Raw genomic sequence first — 25,610 nt, forward strand, 5'->3', positions numbered from 1 at the left:
GCTACACTCCTGCCTCTGTCTCTGTGCCGAACTGCCAAACACACACTTCCAATGGAATTCAGGAGAGTTCTCCACAATCACTTTGCAATGCAGATACAGAGGCAGGGCTGGATGTAGGAACAAGGTCAGAGGTACAACTAAAAGAGATAGGAAGGAGGTTCCTCAAGCACTGGGAGAGCTGGCCACTCAGCAGATTGAGCTTCGGCAAACTGGTCATTGAGCAGACTGGAGGCTGGCAAATCTTAGCGACTGCTGACCCAGAGTCTACAAAGGGGGTCTCAGCCTGGTCGGGTAGGGGGCGGTTGAGTCAAAGAGATGCCAAGACTCTGTACCTGCTATAATAAAGGTGTGTCTTGGGTGGAGAAATTACTTTTTTCTAAGTTGAGGGATTTTAGAGACTGAGGGTGGGGCGAGGGGAGGCACTGGGAGAAGGGACACCCTGGCTACTGGGAGGAAACCTACCTCAGCACGAATACCGGGCACACAGCACAGGCAAGGGGCTTACCACAAGGGGCTACGACCTTTAGGGATCCCGAGATCAGATGCTGAACTTGAAGCTTTCCTTTTCCATGCGGTGAAACCGTTGTGATATCTTCAAACACTCCCACAGCGGATTACACACGCACACACTCACCGGTCTGTGTTGCCAATTCTTTAGGCACGAAGGCCGGGCTTGGCCCTGGGTATGAAGCTGGGCAGTGACTGAGAGTGGTCTCCCCTCGAGGCCTTTCCTTGAGAGGCCAGGCCAAGGATGTCAACACTGTACCCCAGAGTTCCTGGAGGTGACCAGCAGCAAGGCCAGTGGAGACCTATGGCAGGCCAGAGCTGCTTCAGGGACCCGCACTGGGACTGCTGGGCCAGAAATTCTCTTTCCCCAAATATTCCAGAGGAAGAGCTGTGGGGGATGGGAGCGGGGGAAGCCGGTTCCCCGGGGCTGTGGGCCTCTCCGCTTGGCTGGACCCCTGCCTCTGTCTCCCAGAGCCGGTTTAGCTCCACATGCCCACCTTCTGAGCTGTTTTAACAGGGGGTGGTCCCCCAGGCCCGGAATGAGGCTCCTTGTGCTCAGCAGGGATCCTCCCCCTGCCCCCAGCCCACCACGTCCTGACCAGAATGGTGGGGCCCATGCTTCATTCACTCATCACACATTTATTTGAGGACCTCCTACGTTCCAGAAACTTCTGGGGTCACCTAAGTCAACCAAATAGGCCAGCAATTGGTCACACTGGCCCGGCTCAATGCTACCGCGAGCGAGGGAGCGGGGTGGCAGATCTGAGGATGCGCGGGGTCCGGCTGCCTCTCCGACTCATCCCCGACCGCGCGGCCCGCGCCGTCCGGCCTGCAGCCCCCTCTTCACCCCTGCGTCCGCTTCCCCCCCACACCTCCCCGTGGCCTCGGAAACGGTCGGTTTACGGGATGTGACCTCTGGGAGAGGCGGGTCCCTTTTCAACAGAGCATCCCCACCTGGCACGGAGGATGCGCTCAGTAAATGTTGGATGCAAGAGTGGATGACGGATGGATGATGGATGAATGCGTTCCCGCGTGCGGACACACCCGGAGGCTGGCCACCAGGCGGATCCCGGCGCGGAGTCCCTCCCTGCAGCCTCCCGGGGTAGTGAGCCGAGCAGGTGGGGAGGGGACTTCAAGGAGGCCGCCCCCGACTCTGTAGCGCGGCGAGTGCCGCGGCGCCCTCTGGGAAGGGTAGTTCGCGCCTGCGCCCAGCGGGCCGCCGAAGCCGGGGGTCTCCGGGCGGAAGTGGGACCACGTCTCTGGGAGTGGGGGGCGCCGGGCGGCCGGGGCGTCCCCAGCGTCGCCTCTCGCCCACTGCCCGAGACCCCCAGCCCCGCCTCCATCCGCGTTGACCTCGGTCGCCGCTGTCGCCGAGGGTCGCGGCAAGGTCCGCGGGCGGGGAGCGGGCACCGCGGGCCGCGCCGGAAGCTGAGAGCGGAGGTCGAGTCCCGGAATGGCGCGCCAGGTAAGGCGAACCCAGGAGGACAGAAGGACCGACGGACAACTCGGCCGGTCAGCTCCGCGCGGCGTGGTGCGGTCCGGTGGTAGGGCGGGGCGAAGACCCCGGGACCCGCCAACTTTGGGGTCTGGCTGTGTTCGGCCAGGCGGGCCTGCGGGGCAGGATTTCCTGGCGAGAAGTCTAGCCCCTCGGACGACCCCAACCCCTCCCCAGTCCTCGGCCCCCAGTACCCTGTACGTGGAGCCTGTCTCCACCTTTGGAAACTCGTTCCTTTGGGTTACGCATCGCCCTCCCTCGGCGTGGCCTCTTTTGATTGCTAGTTATCCTGGCAGCTGTGGGCACGAAGGCCTCGGGAATGAGTAAATCTGATGCGTTTAGTCTTGGTAGGGTCCTGGACCCTTGGGGGAGGGGGCGTGAAACAAGGCCCCAGGTTTTATCCACCAGGTAAGGTGTGTGTAGATTCGAGAGCTGGAGGAAGAGCCCCATCTGTCATAGCCTGGGCAGTTGGGGCGAGTTGCGTGCGGGGCTGGGAAGGTGCCGGGAATACGTGATGATACCTAATGGGGAATTGTCGCACGTTCCCCTGGGTGAGCGACCGGAGCCAGTTCTGTAATTCTGGTGGCCCGTGAGGTTGGTCCAACGTCAACCAATTGTAGACTCCATGGTTTGGAGGTGGGTGGGGATTGAGATGGTGGCTGGGGCCATCTGTGGCCAGGCATAGCCCACGCTGTACCAGAACTTCCAGTCATTAATGGCCTACAAGCTCCTGGGAGAAGGCAGGAAAAGCGGAAGTTGTGGGAGCAGAGGCAGCCTTGCCTGAAGCTCTGGCTGTGCAGTTAAGCAGCCCAAGGGCACCCTTGCTCAGATTATGTCCCCTGGGCCTGTGCTAGGCCCTCCTCATGCTGCAGTTTCCTTTTCTACAAAATGAGAGGTTTAGACCACCAGTTTTTCAGATCTGATGTTCCAGGAAGGATGTGTCCTCACACCCTGTAGCTTCATAGAGGAGGTGGCTAGAGTTGCTTTGGGGAGCAGGAGATTACCGTCAGATGGATAGTTATGGGAAAGGCCTCCTGTCTTCCTGTCCAATGTGTCTGCCAAATACCTAGGGATGTGTGAGCACAGCCCATAAGCGGGGAGCAGCAGGGTGCAGAGTCCGATCTGGGAACCCAAGCCTGAGGCACTCTGGGAGAAGGGGTCTAGGCCAGGAAGGACTGTGGAAAGATGGACTGGCCCTATGGGCACAGAAGCTGTGGTTTTCATGCTGGGCTAGTGGCAGGGCAGAAGGAATGTTTTAGGAGGACCAGCATGGCGGCAGTGAACCAGGAGACTGCACAGTTACAACAATCCTGGGTCAATCCAGAAAGCTTTTCTCCCGTCGGCTGAGGGAGGGAGGCCTGAGCGTCACAGAGGAGGTGAGGTAGGGCTCGCAGGGGACAGCAGGTCCAGACTGCAAGCCAACAGCGTGTTTCCGTCTCCTGAGGCAAGCATTTGTGCCTTACGTGTTTGCATCCCTTACACACACGCTCCTCACTGTGCCTCCGCTTTTTCCGGGCAGAGGGAGGCCAGTGATTGAACCACCTACTCTGGCCACAGTCAGTTCCCATTTCCATTTTCTAAGAACTTTGTCCTGAAGAATTTGTCTTGAGGCTGAGATGGTGAAAGACCTGGAAACCATCCCTTCCAGATGTCTAAAAGAGCTGGGTGTGTTTAGCCAGGAGATAAAGAGACACTCGAGGTCAGGAGTAGTGTGTGTGTGGACGAGTTCATTCTGTGTAACTGGACGTCAGGCCGACAGATTTGGCTGCTGCAGTACTAATCGTAACACTTAACTGTGTCCCAGCATTTGGTCCAGGCACTGCCTGTATTAATTCATTTAGTCTTCACAACATCCCTAGGCTGTAGGCCGATTTTATAAATGAGTTCACCGCGGCCCAAGTGGGTTAAGTAGCTTGGCAAGATGCCATAGCTAATATGAAGCAAAGCAGGGAGTGGAATTCTGGCACCTGGCTCCCGGGGTCCAGCCCCAACTCCTGTGCTGTACCTCGTCTGTGCGTCCAGAACTTCCGAACTGCCCGATTGGGCCAGCGATAGGACCAGCTGCTGGAAATGTGGTGAGCCACCCATTACTGAAGGCATTCAAGTGGAAATTGAAGAGCCATCCTGTTTGGGGTGGAAATCGGCATTTCACGATCCCTGCTCCTAAAAGGTCTACAGCAGTTACCTGTGATTTTTAGCTCACAAATGCACTCCACTTGAGAGCTGGCTCCTAGGAAGAAGGGGGGCCGAGCCTGTTTGCAGAGGTCTGTTCTCCCGTATACTTTTCATCTCCAGCAAGGCTGGGCAGGACTCCAGCCTGTGACTGGACTGTAGTGCTCCCCTGCCCTTTGATTCTAAGCTGAGAATGTGTCAGGATAACAGAATGTGTGAAAATGTAGATTTCTGGGCTGACTCCTGATTCAGTAAATCAAGAATGAGGCAGGGAAATCAGCCCTAATTATAAGCAAACTGAAGTAAATCATTTGAACCCAAAAGCCCTTTTGTTTTTTCAGTCATCATGTTATAAAAAGCTTCTGATGGGAGAAGTTGAGGATACAGAGTATTTTTCACTCAGTTAGTTAAACAGAGAACTTGTCTGCCTACCTCTTGGGATAAACTAACTCCCCAGGAGAACTGTCCTTCGGCTGTCCTGAGTCCTTACTCCCACATTCCCCGCTCCAGCCAGAGCAATGCCATTTGGACTCTTCTGCCATTTAGCAGTGGCCACAGGAGCCTTTATTTGTACTGAGGATCCATCACAGCAAACTTTATTGGGTAATAATAACTTTTTAAAAATTAGAGCCATTTGATGCTTGTTTTCTTAAGGTTTACTAATATTATTGGTTATAGTGACAACTAAGCCCAGCAGAAAGGGTACCCGAGTGTCAGCTCAGAGGTCCCAGTCCTACAGTTGGGCGTGAAAGCCTGCAGGCGTGAAGCCTGATGGTGTTCAGCGCACCCAAACTACTCACGTCTGCCCCGTGGCTCGGCCGCCTTCTCCAGGTGGCTAATTTCTCCCATCGGGCTTGGTTTGACCAGCTTCCAAGTTCTGGGGATGTCTTATTTTGCTCTGGTATATTGGCCAGAGTGAGAGTTTAATAAAAATTTGTATGGCTAGCATAAAAGCAAAATAACTGTGACCTGATGGCCCTTCCCTGCCCCCTCCCCATCTTTCCTCAGCTGTAGCAGTGAGCGAATGGGGCAATTAACAGGGGGTTCCGACCTTGTTGGGTCTGGGATCCCCTTTTTTTTTTTTTTTAATTTTTTTTTCAACGTTTATTTATTTTTGGGACAGAGAGAGACAGAGCATGAACGGGGGAGGGGCAGAGAGAGATGGAGACTCAGAATCGGAAACAGGCTCCAGGCTCTGAGCCATCAGCCCAGAGCCCGACGCGGGGCTCGAACTCACGGACCACGAGATCGTGACCTGGCTGAAGTCGGACGCTTAACCGACTGCGCCACCCAGGCACCCCAGGGATCCCCTTTTTTAATGTTGGAAACTCCCCTGAACCCTACGTAGTTGTATCCTTAGCATATTAGATGGCAGTCTTTGCAAGTATTTTAAAAGAAGTTTTTTCAGTGTTACTTTTAAATTTTTAAAAATGTTTTTATTGTTTGTTTATTTTGAGAGAGAAAGAGAGAGAGCATGAGCAGGGAAGGGGCGGAGAGAGAGAATCCCAAGCAGGCTCCACGCTGTCAGTGCAGAGCCTGATGTGGGACTTGATCTCACGAACCGTAAGATTATGACCTGAGCCAAAATCAGGAGTTGGACATGCAACCAACTGAGCCATCCAGGTGCCCCTTTTCAGTGTTACTTTTAAAGGACACACGTCCCCTTTTCAGTGTTACTTTTAAAGGACACGCACATAATCACGACAGAATCTGTATACATTTAAACGTAGTCATCAAAGTGTGTAAGCAAAAACGTGTGTTCAGTCAATAAGACCGTGTTTGTGACCATTCTGACACCAGGCGTGTTAGGGCAAGTCTGAGGCTCTGGGTCTACTCTGGGTCTACTGTGCAGATGAGAACTTTCTGACTGAGGTGTCTCCCTACGCCATCAGCCCTGGGGTTCCCCTTGCCTAGGAGGGAGAGAAGGAAGAGGATGTAGCCGGGAGGAGCAGAGGGACAAGAGAGTGTAGCAAGGCAGTGGGCTGTGGGCTCTGGGAAGGAAGGGAGCGGCCTGAGCTCCCTGGCTGGGGACCCAGTGGGTAGAGCATGCAACTTTTAATCTCAGAGCCGTGAGTTCAAGCCCCATGTTGGGCATGGAGCCTACTTTAAAAAAAAAAAAAAGAAGAAGAAGAAGAAGAAAAGAAAAGAAATATTGTCTACCAGGAAGGCGCACTAGAGACTCCGTGCCCAGGGTTTTCACTGGGGGCTGGTCACATAGTCACTTCCACCTGACATGGACCAAAATCCCAGAGTTCCGGAATGAAAGTAAACGATCAGCATGAACCACACTGTGCAAACAGTCTGGGCCCAGTAAACCACCCTCCTCAAATCCAAGTTCCCTAACACTGGCCAGGCCCAGCCTGTAAGCAGGGTGGCCTCAGGCCTGCTCTGCTAGTTGTTATGCACAGACCCTACCATTGACTACATTGTATATGCCCAAAAGCCAGGAAGAAATGGGGGTGGCTGTCTGAAAGATGTTTTTGAGGATGTCTGAGCGTGTTCCTGGAAGGGAGTGAGCATACGTGGGCCAGAGAGGTGGAGATTAGTTCCAGAGAGACTCCTGGCTGGCCTAGTGGGCTGTAGAGGGAGGATGGGAACCTCTGGGGCCAGAGACAGGTAGGTGGTCAGTGGGGAGGCTGCCTCAAGCCTTGTGTGTGTGTGTGTGGATGGGGTCCCGACCGCTTCAGCAGAGGAGCGGAGGGCAGTGGTTGTGACCATGTGGTGCCCACTGTCAAAGGGTGACGGGTAGAGTGGGAAGCAGACGCCATGGGTGACAATGCTGAGAGTTGGTAGCAGTGATGGTTTTAAAGTCGCTGACTTGAGATGATGAAACAAGGCAGTAGATTATTTGCTTGATTAGGAAGTGTTTTCATTTTATTCACTACTTTTTTTCTTACAAATAGTTGAGCATCTATTTCTACACCAGAAGGACCCTTCCCACAATTTACGTTCTGTTTGCTTAATTTGCACAAAGTGAATTTTTGCTGTAATTTAAAATTCATACCTATCAGATGCTGGTCATCTGGGGTCTCACAGCCATCTTAAGGCCCACTTAATGATTATTTTTAAAGAAGTCAGGACAAAATGTTTCTTTTATCTTACAAAGCAGGGGATGCTCTCCAGGGGTGGTCCCAGGTTTCTTCAGAGCCCTTCTCTGCACAACGGATAACGGTGTACCAGGCTTCAAGCCTAGAGGGCCAAAGAGTGAAAGGTCAGGGAGGGGGACAGAGTGGGGGAGTGTGGAGGTGGGAGCAGGGAGCCCTGGACGGTGGCCGGGAAGGGCTTGGGTGGCATCATCTCCTGCTAGAGTGTAGTGCCCACGAGCTGCATGGGCTTGGTGGTGAATGCTATGGGTCATGGCCATGGCAATCACCGTGGCTGGCTGGGCCCTGAAGGTCAGGTGAGACCAGGAAAGCGAGGGCAGGCTCAGCCCAGCACAGGCCTGGATTCTGGCAAAACAGCTGGAAACTAGAGTCCTACCTGGCTGGGCCAGAGGGTCTACAGAAGAACTGTGGCCGTAAGATTTGGGGTCTGAAGTTCAGGGGCTACGAATACAGCACAGGTGCGTCGGCCGCTGGTTTTCTTCATTCACAGGCACCCAGCCATCTCTCTGTGGGAGGGTCTGCCTCCTCTAGACTTGCGAGCTGTTTGAGGTTTTCTCTTTCCCCCTCTTCCTTGGGGTGGGACAGGGAGGAGCAATGTAAACATTTTGCTTGCTTGATTCCTGACTGTTGGCTCCTCCCCACTAAAAAGCGTGGAGCGTCTCATTCGTTGTCGTCCTTACTATCCGTTTTATGTGTCAACTTTTTTATATGCCGTAGCGATAGGATCCCAGGTCCTTGCACACTCAAGGTGAAGCTTGCTTGTTGCCTCCGGGGGTTCTCTAACATGGTGAATTCAGGGCTGGCTGGACTTCCCAGCCTGGAGTTGACCTTTTCTGAGGCCCAGGCTGAGGGCCATGGATTGTACCAGCTCCTCTGGGAACCTGTAACAAAGGATTACAAACCAGCTTACCCAGCAAGTGAATTCTCTCACTGTGCTGGAGGCGACGGGACTCAAACCAGGGTGTGGGCAAGGCCGTGCCCCGCGCTGAAGGCTCTAGGGGAGGATCCTCCTCCTCTCTCCCGGCTTCCGGTGGTTCCAGGCCTTCCTTGGCTTGGGGCTGCGTCACTTCAGTCTCTGCCTCTGTTGTCACCTGGCCTTCTCCCTGTGTGACCGTGTCTCCTTTTTATGAGGACGTCGGTCATACTGGGTTAAGGGCCCACCCTACCTTAGTATGACCTCACCTTAGCCACATCGGCAGGGACCCTGTTTCCAAATAGGGCCGCATTCACAGGGGCCCGGGGTCAGGGCTGCAGCCCCCCTCTTTGTGCACACAGTCCAAACCCCATCACTGTCTCTTGAGCAGATTCCCATCACCCCTTCACCTGCCCCCACGTGCCAGCCCCCCGCCACACCCTCCTTGCTCCCCACTTCCTGGTGTACCCCTGGTGTCGCCAGGCAGGTACCACCAGCTCCCCTGAGGTTGTGCCCACAGGTGTCCGTGGCCTTCCAGGACCTGGCGGTGCGCTTCTCAGAGGACGAGTGGCAGCTGCTGGGGGAGGGGCAGAGGGCGCTGTACCAGGACGTGATGCGGGAGAACTACGAGACGCTGCTGTCCCTGGGTAAGGAGCCCGCTCGCCCAGCGGGCCAGCACCATGTCCTGAGTCGCCCTGGGCCCGGTGGGCCTTAGTCTTACCTACTAAATGGACACAGTTGGAAGTGGTGTTCCGGGAGCCTCAGGCCTCGCTGGGGGCCTCGCTGATCTTCTTTGCCATTGTTTCTGGGTGAGATTTGGCGGGTGCTCCGGAGCGGAGCAGGCTGGTCTCTGAGCACCCGACGGCCCTGCGGTTCTTGGGGTTGGGTGGTCATACCGAACACTCACGTAAGCAGCTGTGTGATTGCCTGTAGTTGGGTGGAGGCCAGCTTCCATTCCCAGGGGGCTGTCCCTCCCTCTTTTCTTTCCCAGGGACAGCTGAGCTGCTCCCCCTCTCTGCCTTCCTGTCTCCTACGGAGCCTGCTGGAACCATGGAAGGCAGGAGCTACGCTGGTGAGGGGCAGGAGCCTCCCCAGGGAGGAGGCCCCCTGGGTGAGTAATCCTGGCAGATGAGGGTCAGGCCTCGTTGGGTGTTCTGGCCCCCTGGGCCCAGGGGGACTCACTCTTGTCCCTTCCACTGGGTGGTCCTCAGCCCCTGGCTCTACTCCTCAGGGACCACTATGACCTCAGCCCTTGCCACACTCTATGCCCAAAGCCCTCTGCGACTTTTTACCCTTTGCCCCCCCTGGGCTGGGAACCTGGCACACGGTTGCCCATTGTACGCAGGGCTAGGAAGAAACCTAGGGTCACCCTTGGAGACCTACTCAAGCCCCCTTCCCACCACCAACCACGCAGAGCCAGCCTGCAGCTCCCGAGGGTGCTGCCACAGGGCTGACATCTGCAGACCTCACATGGTTGACACGGCCCACGGGCCCAGCCTGGGTGAGGCTGGGAGGTTACAGGTGCCAGGAAGGGCAGAGGGCCTGGCTGCCGGGAGGGGCGGGGGAGGCAGCCCTCCTTGGCGCTCCCCTCTGAGAAGTACCAGGTGCTGAGCGACGGTACCTCGAGTCCCCAGCCCCGAGTCCTGGCTGTGCCCGGGCAGATCCTTTTACTTCTGGGACAGAAGTCACTCCACGTGCTACTCACGTGGTAGGAGGGTGACATGAGACGTGGTTTGATGTCGTGCACAGAAGCATGAGTGCGGAGCTGACATAGGGTGTGGGGTTTCACTGAGGCCTTTCTGGCAGGAGGAGCGCCCCCGCACAGCCTGCACCTCACGGCCCTGGTGCAGCTGGTGAAGGAGATTCCAGAGTTCCTGTTTGGGGAGGTCAACCCCGAGAGCGAGAGCGGGGGAGCCGGCCTGGACGGGGAGCGGGCCAGCCCCGAGGGTAAGTCGGACAGCGGCCGCCGCATTCCACAAGATGAAGTTCAGGCTGCAAGCTGTGTGCCTGCCCAGTTCCTGCCAGACCCTAGGCGGAGTCCCCGGCTCACGAGCCCCGGGAGCACGTCCGCCCCCTGGAAGTCATGGGTGGTTGGTGAGACGGTGGCTCCCGACTCTTCTCATGGTGGTTTCTACGTGGCTTCAGCCACACCTCTTGGCCCTGTCGCGTCGTGCCCTGTGTGGCAGCTGAGGCCAGTTCCTGTTCTGTAGATGAGGAAGAGGAAGCCACGCAGACTGGGCTTGGTACCCCCAGCCCGCGCTCTTCCCACCTCCCCAGACTCTTGCTCCCTCCCCCTGCTCACCGGTGCTGTCAGCTCAGACTGCACCTTCTCTCGAAGTCTGTCCCCACCAGTCCTGGCCTTTGAGCCTGCTCAGTGGATGGTAAATGAAACGGAAAATGGGGTGGGAGGATCTTATGGGAACAAGACCGTGGCTGGGAATCTATTTCAGAGCCCAGGAATGGCAATGCAGAGGATACTGCCTTGGTACTGGAACATGGCAAGGAAGGGCCCGGATGGGACAGTGTCAGGGGCTTTTTACCCATTGCTGGGCTTAAATTCTGGCTTCCAGCGTCCTGTCCTTCCTCCCCAATAGCAGCTGTGACCGTGGAGACATGCCCTCTCCGAGGCCTGCTCAGCTGCCTTCCAGACGCGTCTACTGGCTGGCCCAGCCTGGCCACCACGTCTAGTAGCAGCTCATCGTCCAGCGGCCTTCCTGGAGCCGGGGGACAGGGCAGTCCCCTCCCCATCAGTGAGTGTGACCCAGCAGGGGCAGGGCTCTGACCCTGGAGTCAGGGAGACTGGACTCTGTGCCCTCTGTTACCTCTAGGACTCAATTTCCCTTGTTGTTAAAGGGGGCAGGCTCCCCAGAGAACCGGACAAGGTTCCCTATCTGTAGACCAAAGAGCAGGTGTGATGCTCGGTCCCTGAGCAGCCTCTGTCCCAGCCCCGCTTGTGCTCTGTGTGCTCATGCGCAGTCAGCTGAGGGCAGTGTCTAACATGCAGGCCCATCGGCAAGGGGACACCTGTGCGCCCCTGATCGGAGTCTCAGACCGTCCCCCCGCTGAGAGCAGAGGAGGGTGCGGGTAGCCACTAGAATTCCTCTGGAGTCTCATTGTATTTTCAAAAATTCTTGCCAATTTTGCATTTGTCAGAATAGCTGGTTTTTAAAGTATTTTAAATGAAGAGGGACTAAAATTGACACCCTTGAAAAACAGACCCCATTTAGCCTGTGACTTTAGGTGTCGTCTGGTAGGGGGTCCATGTGCTCAGACTTGAGAAGCAGGAGGGCAAGATTGGGTCCTGCGTGTTAAGGCTGTTGGAGTGACTTACTGAGCCAAAGTCAGAGGCTGGAATTGGGGGGTTCCAGGTTATTCAGGGAAAGCCGTGTTGATGCTTACAATGACACCAGAAGGAAACAGAGACAGACTCCTAGGACAAGCCCGCAGGAGCTGGCCCTGCCGCAAATCCAAGTTTCTAGTACTTGGCTGCCCCCCAGGGATTTGAGGTGCTGAGAGGTCTGTTCTGTGGGGACCAATCTGGGTCGGTTCCTCAGGACCAGGAGCCAGGGCTAGAAAGACCTTTCTGTCTCTCCTGTTATAGACACTGCTGACAAACCAAGATCTACAGAGAAGGAAGGCCCCGAAGCCCCAGGTGGGGAGCCCAGCCCTCCCACCTGTAGCCCCAGCAGGAAGAAGGGTCACCGGAAACAGGAGAGAGGGCCCATGGGGACAGGTGAGAGGCTGGCTTTGCGGACAGTGGGGTCTGCCCCGGAGCTGAGTGCGGAAGGGCAGTGGAGGCACGTTTGGCTCACACACGCGTGTCAGGCGGCTTTCTCATCTCAGCGCCCTGACCACCCTACACAGCAGGTGTTGTCCCTGCTCACACAGACCTTCTGAAGGCCACCATCAGGGCTGCACTGACCTTGGCCGGTCTTGTAGGTGCCGTGGGAATCTCTCCTGGGAGCAGCCCCTTGCAAGGCCTTATCAACTGCCTGAAGGAGATCCTTGTGCCTGGGCCCCAGCACCCTGAGGTGTCCCCACGCTCACTGCCTCCTGTCCCCGGCCGGGACACCTCTCAGCTAACCAGAGCAGAGCTGGGGCCTGGGAGCCCGCCCTGGGGAGGTGAGTCCCCCGGGGACCTGTGTCCTCAGGTCAAGGTTTCGGAAGCCCCCGAATTGCCTTTCGGTAGCTCTTTCTCCGAATAGCAATGTCTTCCCAAAGGATCGTTCCCAACGTGGCTGCTCCAGTATCCTCAGTGTCCTCGTTCTGGAGCCAGGCGGCTTTCTTGGGAGAACGGCATTTGGTCAGCTCGTAGGCGGAAACTCAAAAACAGACTCGGCCCTAGATCCGTGTGTGGTTTTTCACCCGTCTTAATACGGGACCCCTGAGGAGGAGCCGTGGCTGTCACTTCACGTTGACACTAAGTGTGTGTTTGGAGGGGCTTGGGGGATCGGGCGGCGTGGTGGGGGCGGGAGCGCCGGCCCGGCTTCTGACGCCTGGTGGCTGTGAAGACTGTGCCCGGCCCCTGAAGCCCTTGAGCCTCGGCTTCCCCATCTGTAAAAGGGGACAACCGCCCCCCCCTTCGGGGGCTGTTGTGAGGCCCCGGTACGGTGACGGACTGGTGTTTGCTTATGAGAAGCTCGGTCCGGAGATGCCAGCTCGGCTCGGGGCCCAGGGAGCCACGTGCAGGTCGCAGCCTGTCAGCTCGCTTCCTGCCGCTGCTACCTGCGGTGACGCCGCGTGCCCTGCCTCCGTGCCACGCCCGTGCGTCTTCCCTCCCTCCAGCCGGCCGGTTCAGGGAGGCGTGAAGGCAGGCGTTTTTAAACCGAGCACCGAGCACCGAGCTGACGGCGGCCTGTGCAAATCTGAATGAGCCGCGAGAACACCCACATCTCTAGATTCCTGGCCCCGAACCCTTTTAACGGCTTACCTGGGTCGGCTGCTTTTGGCTGTGCGTCGTGACCGGGCCCAGGGTGAAAGTATGTTCCTTTTTCCTGTAGTGAAGTCAGAGGCAGCTTCCGGGGACTGTCCCCTCCAGGGTCTGCTGAACTGTCTGAAGGAGATCCCCGAGACCCCGCACGGGCGTCCCAGCCCCCCGGGTGTGCAGGAGGATCCAGGGGCCTACAGGAGGAGTTCTGGAGGTAAAGGCCACTGGCCGGGCAGGGAGGGCCCCAGGACGCCGTCCATTTCCTTTCCCCACTCCGAGCAGGGTTCCACAGCCAGGCCCTCAGGCCCTGGCCTCTGCATGTGGGTGGGGGTCACCGCATGTTGGGGGCGATCCCTGTCATGTCGGCTCGGCACGTCAGAGGCGCTTCATCGGTCCGTGATCACCATCCAGCGTGGCTGTGAGAGTGGGGCTGAAAGCTCCAGAAAGGAGGAAGGGGGCACAGGGAGGGGTAGGAGGCTGAGAACAGAAGACGCGGCTCTGGCTCCCCGTAGACACTTGGGGCATGGTTTCGAATTGGGCGTTGTCCTCGTGTTCGCGTGGGCTGGGGTAGCATTTCCACTCGCTGTAGCTCACTGGTACTCAGTAGCTTCTCAGACTATTGGGAAAGTCGAATTGAGACGGGCTTGCTGGCCTTGGAGTAAAGACCTGATTCGGTGCCGCCGGAGGAGGCTGATGTGGCTTTCCTCAGTAGAACCCCCTGGAGGCGGCACCCCAGAGGGGCCCGGGGCAAGATGGGAGTGCGAGTCAGCGCATGTCAGTCCGTCAGCAGTGACCGCTTTGGAGCCAGAGACTGCTGTAGAGGCCAGGGGCCTTGGGAGCCCCGTCCCACCCCTACAGGGGCCTCGTGCGGGCTTCCCACAGGGCCCAGGCCCCCCCAGACCCCTCCTCCCGGCCCTGGTCCAGGAGCTGGCAGCGTGCCCCCTGTGGTGAAGACGGAGGACAGCCGGGCCCAGAGCCCCCCAGTGCCTGCGTCCTGTCAGCCCGGCAAGTGGACCCACAGCCCCTCTGCCAGCAGCAGCCAGGGGAGCAGTGGAGACACCAGAGGTGTCCAGGTGCCCAGCTGGGGCCCCGTGGCTCAAGGTGAGGCCTGGGGGCATCTGCTCAAGTCCTCCCCAGTGGGATTCTCAGCCCCACCAACAAGGTTCTGCCCACCCACAGAAGAGGGAGCAGGTCCAGGCCACGGGGGAGGAGGGAGGGACCATGCCGTCCTTCTCTGGCAGTGACTCCCCTCTCTTAACCCACATCCTTCTCAATCCGGGCGCCCGCCCCGGAGCCTTCCGTTGTAAGGAGCCTTCCGTTGTAAGGACTTTCGTTTTGCTGAGGTTCCCTGCCTGCCAGGAAGCTGGCCCCTATGTACTAGCGGGTCTCTCCACCCCACCCCTGGGCCTGGGGTACAGATTGTTGTCCTTCCCGTGTAGGAACAGAGAACAAATCAAAGTCCCCCGCAGGGTGTCCTGCCTGGCAGGCCCCCATGCCTGGTGCAGGACTTGTCACCCCTGCAGAAGGCAGGTTGGGGCAGCCAGCCTGGGGCCGGGCCAGGGGAATGTGCCCGAGATGGTGATAGGGCCGTCTCCCCTGTCCCAGCCGGCAGTGCCTCGAGCTCGCCCCTGGAAGCCCTGGAGGCCTGTCTGAAGGGCATTCCCCTGAGTGGGTCGTTACCTCCCCAGCCGCCGGCCACCTCTGGGTTCCGGAGCCCTCAGCTGGGAGATCCCGGGTCTCAGAGGCCCGAGCTGCAGCCCCGAAGATCACACAGTGAAGGTAGACGGGGCCCTGGGCACAGGGTGGCATTTGTCCCTGCGCATGGCATAGGGGGACACTGAGGACGTCGTTAGGTCCCCCACTCCTCATCCTGGGCCATGAGGTGCATGCCCTTCTCTAGCTCCCTTACTGATGCCTGCCCCCAAGCACTTCCTGAATGTGGGGGAAACCAGTTCAACTCTTCCTGCACACTGCCTCCTCTGAGAGCTCTAGCTTACCTTCTAGTCCCAGGAGACCAACAGTTGGGTTCCCACGGGTTTTTTAACCAGAGCCGTGAGCCCCCAGCCTACGGGGAAACCCCTGTGGGAGATCCTGTGGGGTAGGTCTCCTGGTGCCCACCCAGGGCCCCGGGGACCTCATGCCCAGTGGCTTTCTCATGATGTCAGCTGTGCTGTTTCCTGCAGAGGTGGCTATGGGGCCTCTTCTGGCTCTGAGTCTGCAGGGCTATGTGAGAGGCAGCCCTGCCCTCCCCTCAGGTCCCCACAGCACCCCTACCAGCTTCTCCTCATCCAGCAGCACCGATGGGGACCTGGATTTCCAGAGCCCAGGGGGCAGCCAGGGGCGTCAGCCTGGAAAAGGTGAGCCTGCGGCCGTCAGTCCTGGGAAAGGGTGGGCTCTTCCCCTGCCCACATCGTCTGACCCGACCAAGTCCGGCCGCCCTACCCAGTGTCTGGAGCAGAGCTGGGGATGTTGAGGCAGGAGCAAACCCAGGACTTATTACAGGGTGGGAGGGGGAGAATGGGGGATGGGGGGTTGAGGGGTGGGGAGGGGAGTATCCATTTTAACGACTAGGCTCAGAAGGGGCAGGACGATATCTAAGGTCTCTTAAAAAATAGAAAAGGGTCTCCTTTAGTGTCAAATTCTCCCTTGTCCCAGCCACAAAGAAATGCCTATGATATCAAACTGACCTCTGAGTTAGGAAAAAAAGTTCAGAGGTTCAGGTTCATGTAAAACCACCTTAAGGAGTTTCTGTGGTGACCTGTGTCTGTCCTAGGTCCCTGCACGGGGAGGCATCCACTGTGAGCTGTCACACCTCTTTGGAACCTTGCAGGACTCTGTGGGGTCCCCTCTTGGCCTTTTTACCCACTTGAATAGTCCAAGCACTGCCCTGTCCGCACTCGGTCCCCCTTTGCTCACCTCATGTGTTGTCTGTGGAAAGCCTAGAGCTGCCCCAGGACTCTGGGCCAGGCTAGCTGGGGCCCGCAGATCACCACTGGGGGCTCCAGTGTCCACGGCAGCCCGGATTCCTGCATCCTGCCACGGTCAGCTGCTGGTGTGGGGGCTTTTTCCTCCCCAGATGCAGCCAACTTCTCTTTTTAACGTTTAGTTTCTATTTTTTATTGATTTTATTTTATATTTATTTATTTATTTTATTTTTTAAATGTTTATTTAGTTTTGAGAGAGAGACAGAGTGTGAGTAGAGGAGGGGCAGAGAGAGAGAGGGAGACACAGAATCCAAAGCAGGCTCCAGGCTCCGAGCTGTCAGCACAGAGCCCGACGTGGGGCTCGAACTCACAAACTGTGAGATCATGACCTGAGCCGAAGCCGGACGCTTAACTGACTGAGCCACCCAGGCGCCCCAACTTTTAGTTTTTAATAGGTAATCACAGGGTTTTCGTTCAAAAGCTAAAACAGGTTGTGTAGGAGAGATGATGCCTCCCCGCCCCCCACCCTCCCGGGTCACCACTGCTGTGAGTTCTCCCCTTCCGGGGCGTCCCGTGCGTGGCCAAGCTGCTTGTTCCCTCACACAGGTGGTAGCCCGCTCTACACAGCTCCCCCGCCTCATTTTTTTGTTTTACCGTTTGCCTTTGGCACCTTCCTGAACTTTCTCTGCATGTTTCTTGGACACTAGCCGCACCCCGTTCCTCTGAACCACTGGACAGTGTCGGTCACAGGGCTTGGCGCGTTGCTTGTTTGGGCAGCCTCTCTCGGGGCACCTTGTTTTCTAAGAAACCTGAACTGCAGGAGAGGCCGTGCTGCCTTTTGGAAGCTCCCGGCCCAGCTCTGCAGCTCCCTCTGCGGCTCTGGAACTCAGGAGAACCGCATTCGGGGCTGCTGTTGTTGAACTTTGCTGTTCCAGCACCACACGGCGGCCCAGAGCTCTGGTACCCTCTCTTTCTTTGTGCCTGGCCTGGCCCAGTGTCTGCAGACGCCTTCAGGAAAGAGCGTGGCCATGACGGCAGCTCCCGTAGATAAGGGCCTTTCCTTTTCTGGACTTTTGGCCCATCCACTTCCTGCTGTTTGCACAGCTCCGGCACCTGAAATGTGTTATTCGCGATGTATTTGGGTTTTTTCCCAAGTTGTGACTGCACTGGTGTTGGCCTTCTCAACCTGCTGCGTCATGTCCAGAGGCGAGGGCACGCGTTTTCCTCCGCGTAGTGGAGGGGGCCTTATGGCGTTCGGTCCTCACGGCTGTCTGTGGGCGGAGCAGCACGGCGGCCTCCCTTGCCAGGGTGGAGCAGGGTGTTGTGAGGGAGCCTGGCCTGTGCCTGTGGCTCATCTTCCGGCTCAGACGGCTTGGCCTCTTCCAGGGCCAGCCCAAGCAGGCTGGCCCAGAGCCGGGACTGACACGTGTTTGGGACCAGGTGCCTGGCACGACCAGCCCAGCACTCCGTGCCGCCTCCCCGGGGCCCCAGCTGCCCCGCACACAAGGGCATAGCCAGGCTCCCGGGGTTCACGGAGACTGAGCTCTGACCACCCAGGATTGCAAATGTTGGGTTTTCGCAGGAAGCCCAGTGGGAAGCTCCCCGCTCCAGGGCCTGGAGAACTGTCTCAGAGAGATACCTGTGCCCAGGCCACAGTCAGCCTTGTCCTGGTCCTCAGCGGGGGACAGGGGGCCACAGAGAGCGGAGCCCAAGAACTGGACGACAGACAAGGAAGGTAAAGCATGGCCACCCCGGTGTCTGAGAGCAGGGCAAGGCGACTCACACACTGCCAACCCCCGCCCTGTGTCCCTGCGCGGCCGGCAGGCCCACTTCCAGCCCCGAGACAAGACGCTCTGGGGATGGCTCTGGCAGGGGCTTCTGTGAGGCCAGAAAGCCAAATAGCGCTGCCAGGATCTGAGTGTGGGCGCAGTCAGGGCGGGATGCCCAGCCCCACCGCGCGCTACTCTGGGCCCAGGCCTGCTCTTTCCATCCTGGCTGTGCCGGCCCTGCCTGCCTTCAGCTGTCCAGAACACTCGCCGAGCTGTGGGGCCCTCGGGAGTCCAGGTGGCTGGGTCTGGGGATGAAGAGGTCCTGGAAGGTTTGGGCGGCTCCCGGGAGCATCCGGAGGCCTGGTGTGTGTCCCACACCTGGAGCTCGTGTGCCCGAGAAGCCAACAGCGGCAGAAACTATTCTCTGTCCAGTAACTTCTTTGTCTCAACGCCCCATGGGGCTGACAGGCCCTTTGGCTTCTCACTGAAACAGGACTGAGGGGCGAGGCCTGTGAGCCAGCCCATGTGGGACAGAGTCAGGGGGAAACACCCACCAGGAGCTTCCGGCTGGCCAGCCCACAGGCGCTGACCTCTAGCAGCGTCCCCATCTGTTACCAGCGAGGACTCAAAGACCACGGGGCCACCAGGCCGGGACCGTGGCGGTGGCTCCAAGATGGTGAGCTGACATCTCCCTCTGTGTTTAGTGGCAGCCCGTCCCCCCAGATAAAATCCTCCATGAGGGACTAGATTTCCCCGTCCCTCTCCTCTGTTCCTTCCATCTCCCACCGTTGCCCCGGCCGCACGCTCCACACCACAAGCTGCGTGCTAGAGCGGGTGGGCCTTCCCCAACCTCCCTCCAGTTGTGGGCTGGAGGATCCGGGGTGTGCTGAAAGAAGACCGTGACCTGGGTCGCTGAAAGGAAGGCGGGAGAATGGTTTTTACGCAGCCATTGGGTTTCTCTGGGAGAGGACTGGCCATTTCCTCCATTGCAGAGATCGCCTGGGGCCAAGAGGGGCGGGTCTCCCTCCTCTGGTGCCGCTGCTCCTTTGCACTTACAGCAGCGCTCCCTCCGAGCCCGGCCAGAGTGGGCTGGCAGGGTCTGACTTGTTTGGCTCAGTGTGGTATTTCTAAATATTCCCAGCAGAAAAGAGCTGGCTTGGGGTGGGGGGTGAGGTTCCTGGGGACATAACTGAGTCTCTGCTCCGGACCGCTGGTCCTGAGTGGGGTGCAGGTAGGTGCAGGCCTGGCTGGAAGCAGGGACGTGAGACTCCGGGAAGGTCCCCCGCTGGCTTTCTGGGGCAGCCCGGCCAGGCTCGGCCTCGCCTCTGTCCGCCTGCCAGCAGGAGTGGGAGCTGTTCGGCGTCTACCCGCACTCGAGTGGGGCCGTGAGCCGAGCTGGAGGGGGACTTAGCCTGTTCGCTGAGGTAGAGGGTCCTCCTGAGTGTTCTTTTGTTGTCACGGCCCAGGGGCAGCCACGAAGCCCTCCCCGCTCCATTGCCTGGAGAGCTCCCTGAAGGGGATCTTGCCCGGGAGGCCCTTGCACTTTGCCTGCTTGGCAGGCCCCGGCTCCGGCTCCGGCTCCGGCTCCGGCTCCGGCTCCAGCCCGGGCCTCAGCCCCAGCCCCGGCTCCGGCTCCGGCTCCAGCCTCAGCAGCTCGGAGGGAGAAGAGCTGTGGCAGCTGCTTCCACAGGGTGAGCTTTGGGGGGGGACAAGGAGAGGCCAGGGAGCCAGGCCCCGCGGGCACAGCCTCCGCCCTGACCCCTGCTTTGGTTGTGTTGCCAGAGAGGGACCGCCTTCCGAGCTGCAGGGGTCCTGGCCCCCTGTCCCCACGCCCCGGCGGCACCCCTACAGGCGGCAGCCTGGGTGAAGGCCCACGGAGAGCAGAGCCCGGGGCCCCCTACGGCCTCCATGCAGGTGAGCCTGGGGTCTCCTGAGAGGGGCCTGGATCCCCATACTGCCTGACTCTTACCAGGAAGTTCTCTACTTTTGTCATGCTTGAGTTCCCCGTCAGCTGAGCTGCGTCTGAGAGAGGAGGGAGGGCCCAGGGCCCAGGATTGTTAAACGAGTGTGTTTAGTTAGGAAGCCTGGCAATGAGCTTGGTCCGTATACATTCCATACGTGTAATACATGTGTAATACGTGCACAGCATACGCACTGATAACGTCTGTATGTACACACACTGCTGGGTTGGTCCGAGCCTACCCGCGGTGCCGCTCTCAGCAAGGAAGCCTGAGGTGCCCACCCAGCCCCGACTCATAGGCAGCCAGCCCCACGGATGTTTACCCAACGGGCCTGTCCCCTGTGGTTCTTCTGTCATAGGATGCATGTCAGCAAAAACCATCAGGGAACTTGGAGGGACGGGATCCATTACTCACGGGCCCTGCAGGATGCACAGTAGGCCTGAGGGGCGCACAGTGTGGCCGCAGGTAGAGAGGGAAAGGAGAACAGTGTGCCGACCTGGGGCTCTGCCTTTATTCGGCTCAAGGGCGGGGCGTCAGGCTTTGTCCGGTTCACTCTTCACTGGGGAATTTAAAGCATCGGAGTGGGAATTAGGGCACAGGAAGGGAGAAGCAGGGACACTCAAGTGGCCAGTTACCTAAACCTAAGTCACCCTGGGCCCTCTGAAAGACGGGCATTCGTGGGTCGGGTGGGATTGCCAGTTGCCGTGCCGTGCAGAGGGCAGTGTGTTTCTCTGAGATGGATGTTTTCTGAATGGACGGCTCGGCGATTGGATGCTTAAGGTCAGGGGTCAGGCACTTGGGCTGCATGTCCGTATATGTGTGTGCACATATGATGATGATCGTCACGTACACCGGGAAATTTGATAATAAACAAAAACAGTGTCAACAGTCAGCCTCTTCCCCCCCCCGGGAGGACTTTGAGGTTGTGCCGTCAAGAAGGCTGGAGAAGGTGCGTGCCATTGTGGGCGGCCTCGCCTCGGTCCAAGCCCGACCGGGTGTTTGCCCCCAGCAGGCAAAGCCGAAGAGAAGACGGGAGGCAGGTGCCAGTTGCCCTGGAGAGAAGTGTACTCGGAAATCCCGGGCCGGCCTGGCCCCTTGGGCAGCAGCGGCGGAGGAGGTAGGGGTGGGGTGAGCAGTCGGGGAAGGGAGCTCTACCCCCTCAACTCAGGCCAGAGGCTCTACATGGTCCTTGGCTCCCAGCCAGGCTGTACCCGCGTTCCCCACTGCTCAGTGGGCCTAGTGGGGAACAGCAGTGTGGGCCTGGGCACGGGCTGGCTTCCTGTGGCCCACAAGGCGTCCCCAGCGTGTTCCTGGAGGGGGCGGGAAGGGGGAGCGGGGCTTGCCAGTCACCGCCCTCTCCATCTGCCCTCTCTGGCCTCCCCCTCGTGGTAGAGCTGGAGACGCCAGGTCCTGGCTGCAGAAGACTCCAGAACTGATCCAGTCTGCCCTCATCACATGTGCCCCAGCGGGCCATTCAGCAGAGCCGGACTCCCTGACAGGCCTTGTGTGTCCGTCTTGCATCTCATTTAACATTGTTTGAAAGTTGCAAGCTCAGTGGCTTTTAGGCTTTTAGGCTTTTAGGCCGGGGCCAAATATCCACGTGCCAGAACGGCTCCTGCAAAATGATATATGTCCACACCCCAGGTGCTCTGTGCTCTCTCTACAGGGGCTGCTGTGAACCCCTGCCCTGCCCCTCAGCTGGAGAAAAGGCCCGGGCCGGGGCCCTGCCAGCCCCTTGGATCGGCCCATGGGCCCCTGTCTTGGAAGTCCAGGGTCAGTGAAGAATCCAGGGGCCTGGGGCCTGCAAATGGAAGACCAAGTGTTGCAGGTGAACCGGTGGCTTCCCTGTCCCCTCAAGGCATCAGGAGTCCTGCAGGCAGGGGTGGGCAGGGGGTCCGCATCTGCAGTGGCCACCCGCCTTCCCTGCTGCTCAGCTCCTTCCCGCGGGGTGGGCCGGCCAGGAGCTTGGGAAACGCTCTCTCGCAGCGCCCTTCCAGGCTCTTTGGGTCATAGGTAGGAAGAGGCTCACCTTGATCTCCAGGGTGCTTATTTCACTTCAGTGTTCTCTAACAGAAATAGCTGGCTCTTTCATAAAAGCACTCAGATACTTTTTAGAGGCAAGGAGACCAGAGTAAATAATGCCAAGGGTCAAAGCTTGGAGTTCGAAGAGACTTTACAGAGAGACGTGGAAACTGAGGCCCAGTAATGCAGAGTGATCTGGCCAAGGGCATCCCAAGAGATGTGGTTCTGCATCACACCTGACCTTGGGGAAGCTCCTCCCTGTAAGTGTTAGAGGCACGTGAGGGAGGGGCTGGCGCGCGTCCTCACTGCAGGGTATGCGCCGAGACTCTCACACCAGCAACTCGATTGGGGCTCCATCGCTGGCTCGTGGGCTCTGCCCCACTGGAGGCACAGCGGTTTTGTTTTGTTTTGTTTTTTAAATGTTTATTTATTTTTGAGAGAGACACAGAGCACGAGTGGGGTGGGGGAAAAAACAGAGGGAGACACAGAATCCGAAGCAGGCTCCGGGTTCTGAGCTGTCAGCACAGAGCCCGACGCGGGGCTTGAACCTGCGAACCGGGAGATCCTGACCTGGGCCGAAGTCGGACGCTTAACCTTAACCGACTGAGCCACCCAGGCGCCCCTGGAGGCGCAGCTGTTTTAAGAGCACCGAGCTGGCCTAAGGTTGCCAGGCCCATGGCCTCTCTCTCGGACAGAAGTGAGAAGCCTGCCTGTGCATTGGCAGCCCTCAGCTTAAATCCTGCCCGAAGGACCTGACCAGGCAGCCCACAAGTCACTTCCGCCTCTGTTTGGAGCCGGGAGTTGCTAACGAGGGGGCAGAGCTGGGCTGGGATGCAGATAAGTGGAGGAAAGCACGTCTGCCCCACCAGTCTGGGGCGGTGACGGGGTTTTCTTAGCAGGTTTGCCTGGGGTGGAGACCAGTTCCAAGGGGCCTTCGGGTGAAGGATTAGCTGATGTTTTTTTTTTTTTTTAAGTAATTTGAGATCTCAAGTCCTATGACTCTGACTTCTGAATGGGGATGGTGAAGGCCAGGGTGCATGTGCTGAGACCAACAGCACCGGGTACTGCCACGGTCCCCTGGCCACGCCCCTAGAGGCGTCCACGCCCCAGGCTGGTCTGGTCCTCCTGGGCCCCTCTCCCAGATGTCCATGGCCTTGGCCTCATGCTGTCTGCTGAGGTTTCTCTCGCCTTGCCCACTGATGCGCTAGGGCAGGTTTAGGTGGTCTGGGGTGCTATTTGCTCTCAAATGGGGCACAAAGAACCTTTTCCTAGAAGGTGGGAAGGCCGCTGTCCTAAGAAAGCTGGAGACCCAGTCTGTAGTTTGTCCGGTACGTGAATTTGGGGAGCGGCCAGGAGATGTGCTACCTTTGATGTCATGAGCACTGGCATTGATATTCTCAAGCCTGAGTCACTTCTGTCCCATCTAAAGCCAGGCCTTAGCGGATGGGGAGGATGCCAGATAGGGCAGCTGATGGGGCTCCCTGGGGGGAGAGAAAGGTTCTGACAGCCTGAGAACTCTCTGTCCCTGCTCTGGTTTTAGCCAGGACCCAGGGCAAGCCACTTCCCAGAGGCCTGCCTGAGCCACCCCCTGTGGCCGCCATCCCTCCGGCTTTGCCGCAGACGCCCCCACAGCCGTGCCCCTGCGGAAGTTCTCTGCAGCAGGAGCTCCGCGGCCTCGGTGCCGCCCTCTCAGAGAAGCTGGATCGGCTGGCCACCGCCCTGGCGGGCCTGTCTCAGGAAGTAGCCACTATGAGGACGCAGGTGGATCGGCTAGGGAGGCGCCCTCGGGGCCCTGGGCCAAAGTGCCAGGCTTCCTGGCCATGGGCCCTCTCCCGGGGACCTCGCTGGGCCAGTGGCCCTGCTCACAGACACCTGCCCTACGGGAGACAGAAGGGCCCCGCCAGGCCGAAACCAAAGATCCTGCGTGGCCAGGTGGAAGGCTGCAGGGCTGGTGACACCTCAGGCCTCTCCTGCAGAAGATTCCGCCCGGTTCCTCAGCTGCCTCCAGACGCCCCCACAGCAGAACCTTCTGGCCCCGACTGCAGCCCTTCCCAGCAGCCCCTGTCCTCAGCATGCAGCTGCCACACCGTGGTGACCGCGCATGCCCCCCTCGGACACGCCGGGGGTCCGCAGAGTGCCCCCAGCTCCTCAGTGCCTACCGCCGGACCCCCGCAGGTGGCTTGTCCTACCGCCAGTGTGGACCCCGAGCCGCCGTGTGCGGCAGCCCCGCCTCCTGGGACCCGGGGCCGGCCCAAGGACCCCAGCAGCCTGATGGTGGGGGTCCAGAGGGCCCTCGGGGAGGAACTGTGGGGTGGGGGGTGTAGGGCCCTGAGGTGGGGGGCCCCTAGCCACCTTCTTCACCAGCTCAGCCCTGCCGAAGGCAGCTCGACCCTGGCCACTTCCCCCAGGTGCCGTCCCGCCCCCTCGTCCTGCTCCAGCCCAGCCTTCCCCGCCTCTGGGCCATGAAGGGGCTGGGAGCTCGGCCCTTGACCCCACCGCCCTCCGACTCCGGGATGCTGCTTGCTCAGGGAGGCCGCTGTCTGGGGTGCGTTTCTCAGCCACGCCCCTGGCCTCCTTGGCTCAGGTTCATTCAGATGTTGCTTCCCCGTCGTGTCCTTCCCGCTGGATCTGTCCTGGCACGCAGGTGGGAGGCGCGCCTGCCCGGGGCAGCTGAGCAGCTGCAGCGGGACCACGAGAGCCCCTCTTCCTGGCACCTGCCCTTCCTGATCTCGGCACGAAGCAGGGCTTGGCTCTTGCTTTCCTGGTAAATAGGGGCATCGGTTTCCTTTGGAGAGAAGCCCCACTGTTTCAGCTGGATTTGCCCGTGTGGAGTCTGACATTAGAGAAGTGGGGTGCTGAGGGAAAGGCCCTCGGCTCCTGCCATCGGTTATGGTACCAGCACAGGTACCCAGTCGGCTCAGCTCCTGCCTCTCCACGCTTCCAGAGAAGTCGGCAATCTCCCAGAAGGCTGGGAAAGTCAGCTGCAGGCTGGAATTTGCACACGACTCCTTTGAAGAGCGGCTCCTGTTCACCAGGCAGCTCAAACAACAGACGTTTACCCTTGAGAGTGTGGAGGCCAGAGTCCAAGGTCGGGGTGTGGCCGAGGCGCCGAGGCAGCAAGGAGGGTCGGCCTCGGGGCTCTCTCCTGGCCTGTCCTGGTCATCTTCATGTTCACGTGGCTTTCTCCCTGGGCACAGATCTCCAGATTTCCCCTTCGTGTGAGGGGGCAGCTGCGCAGGACCAGGCCACCCGAGTGCCCTCACTGTGGCTTGATCACCTCTTTAAAACCCCGTCTCCAAATAAGGTCACGTTCTTAGGTATTGGGAGTTAAGACATCAACACCAATTTGGGGGGCACAGTTCCAACCATGACACGTATGATGGACTGAGTTAGTCTTCTCGAATTTGTGTTGGGAGAAGAGAGCTCCTGCTCTGGGCCCCCCTCCTCAGGTGGCACTCGGTTATATACTGGGAGGCTTGCCTGTCACCTGCCTCCTGTCCTTCCCCAGGGTCAGATCTTTTGTCCTAGCCTTATGTTCCCACTTTAGTCCTTACTAGATGTGAAGAATTTTCGGGAGCTGTGTGTGTATACTTGATGCCCAGGAAGGGCCGCCAAGCGTGGCCTGGCATGGTTCGCTCGGCTGCCAGGACCAAGGCACTCAATGGTGGCACAAGCGATGCCTCATGCCTGGTCAGGGACACAGCACGCTGGGGACACACACGGGGCCTGGCCTGTTCCCTTGGCTACCCCTACAGACGCAGCAGGCTGCTGATGTGGGACCGAAGGGAGAGGGCCTGGGGCTGACAGACACCCTGG

General features: G+C 58.9%; 1 protein-coding gene across 6 annotated transcripts; it reads left to right on the plus strand.

Moving 5' to 3' along the window:
* Positions 1-1,715: 1,715 nt before the first annotated feature.
* On the plus strand, positions 1,716-25,122 carry KRBA1 (KRAB-A domain containing 1). Of its 6 annotated transcripts, none has more exons than XM_047095444.1 (18): positions 1,716-1,972; positions 8,712-8,838; positions 9,183-9,302; positions 9,998-10,138; positions 10,786-10,941; positions 11,793-11,924; positions 12,131-12,313; positions 13,192-13,332; positions 14,001-14,219; positions 14,724-14,897; positions 15,302-15,475; positions 17,625-17,777; positions 18,305-18,487; positions 19,278-19,502; positions 19,594-19,725; positions 20,782-20,889; positions 21,439-21,600; positions 23,335-25,122. In XM_047095444.1, the coding sequence occupies exons 1-18, from the start codon at positions 1,961-1,963 to the stop codon at positions 24,258-24,260; spliced, it is 3,468 nt and encodes a 1,155-aa protein (XP_046951400.1). In that variant the 5' UTR covers positions 1,716-1,960; the 3' UTR covers positions 24,261-25,122. The 6 variants fall into 6 exon arrangements, with proteins under 6 accessions (XP_046951400.1, XP_046951402.1, XP_046951403.1 ...); XM_047095446.1 differs by having other exon boundaries at positions 20,785-20,889; XM_047095447.1 differs by having other exon boundaries at positions 14,043-14,219.
* The last annotated feature ends 488 nt before the right edge of the window (positions 25,123-25,610 follow it).

Source organism: Lynx rufus, unplaced genomic scaffold, assembly GCF_022079265.1.
Source record: "Lynx rufus isolate CCGP_SWC_20201006 ecotype Redwood Valley unplaced genomic scaffold, mLynRuf1.p SCAF_4, whole genome shotgun sequence".
NCBI lineage: Eukaryota > Metazoa > Chordata > Mammalia > Carnivora > Felidae > Lynx > Lynx rufus.

What these genes read in the sequence shown, in the direction of transcription:
- KRBA1 (XM_047095444.1), top strand. An exon ending in TGGGAGCCCGCCCTGGGGAG is followed by an intron (nt 12,314 to 13,191) that starts GTGAGTCCCCCG and finishes TTTTTCCTGTAG; the next exon opens with TGAAGTCAGAGGCAGCTTCC. An exon ending in GTGGCGGTGGCTCCAAGATG is followed by an intron (nt 18,488 to 19,277) that starts GTGAGCTGACAT and finishes GTCACGGCCCAG; the next exon opens with GGGCAGCCACGAAGCCCTCC.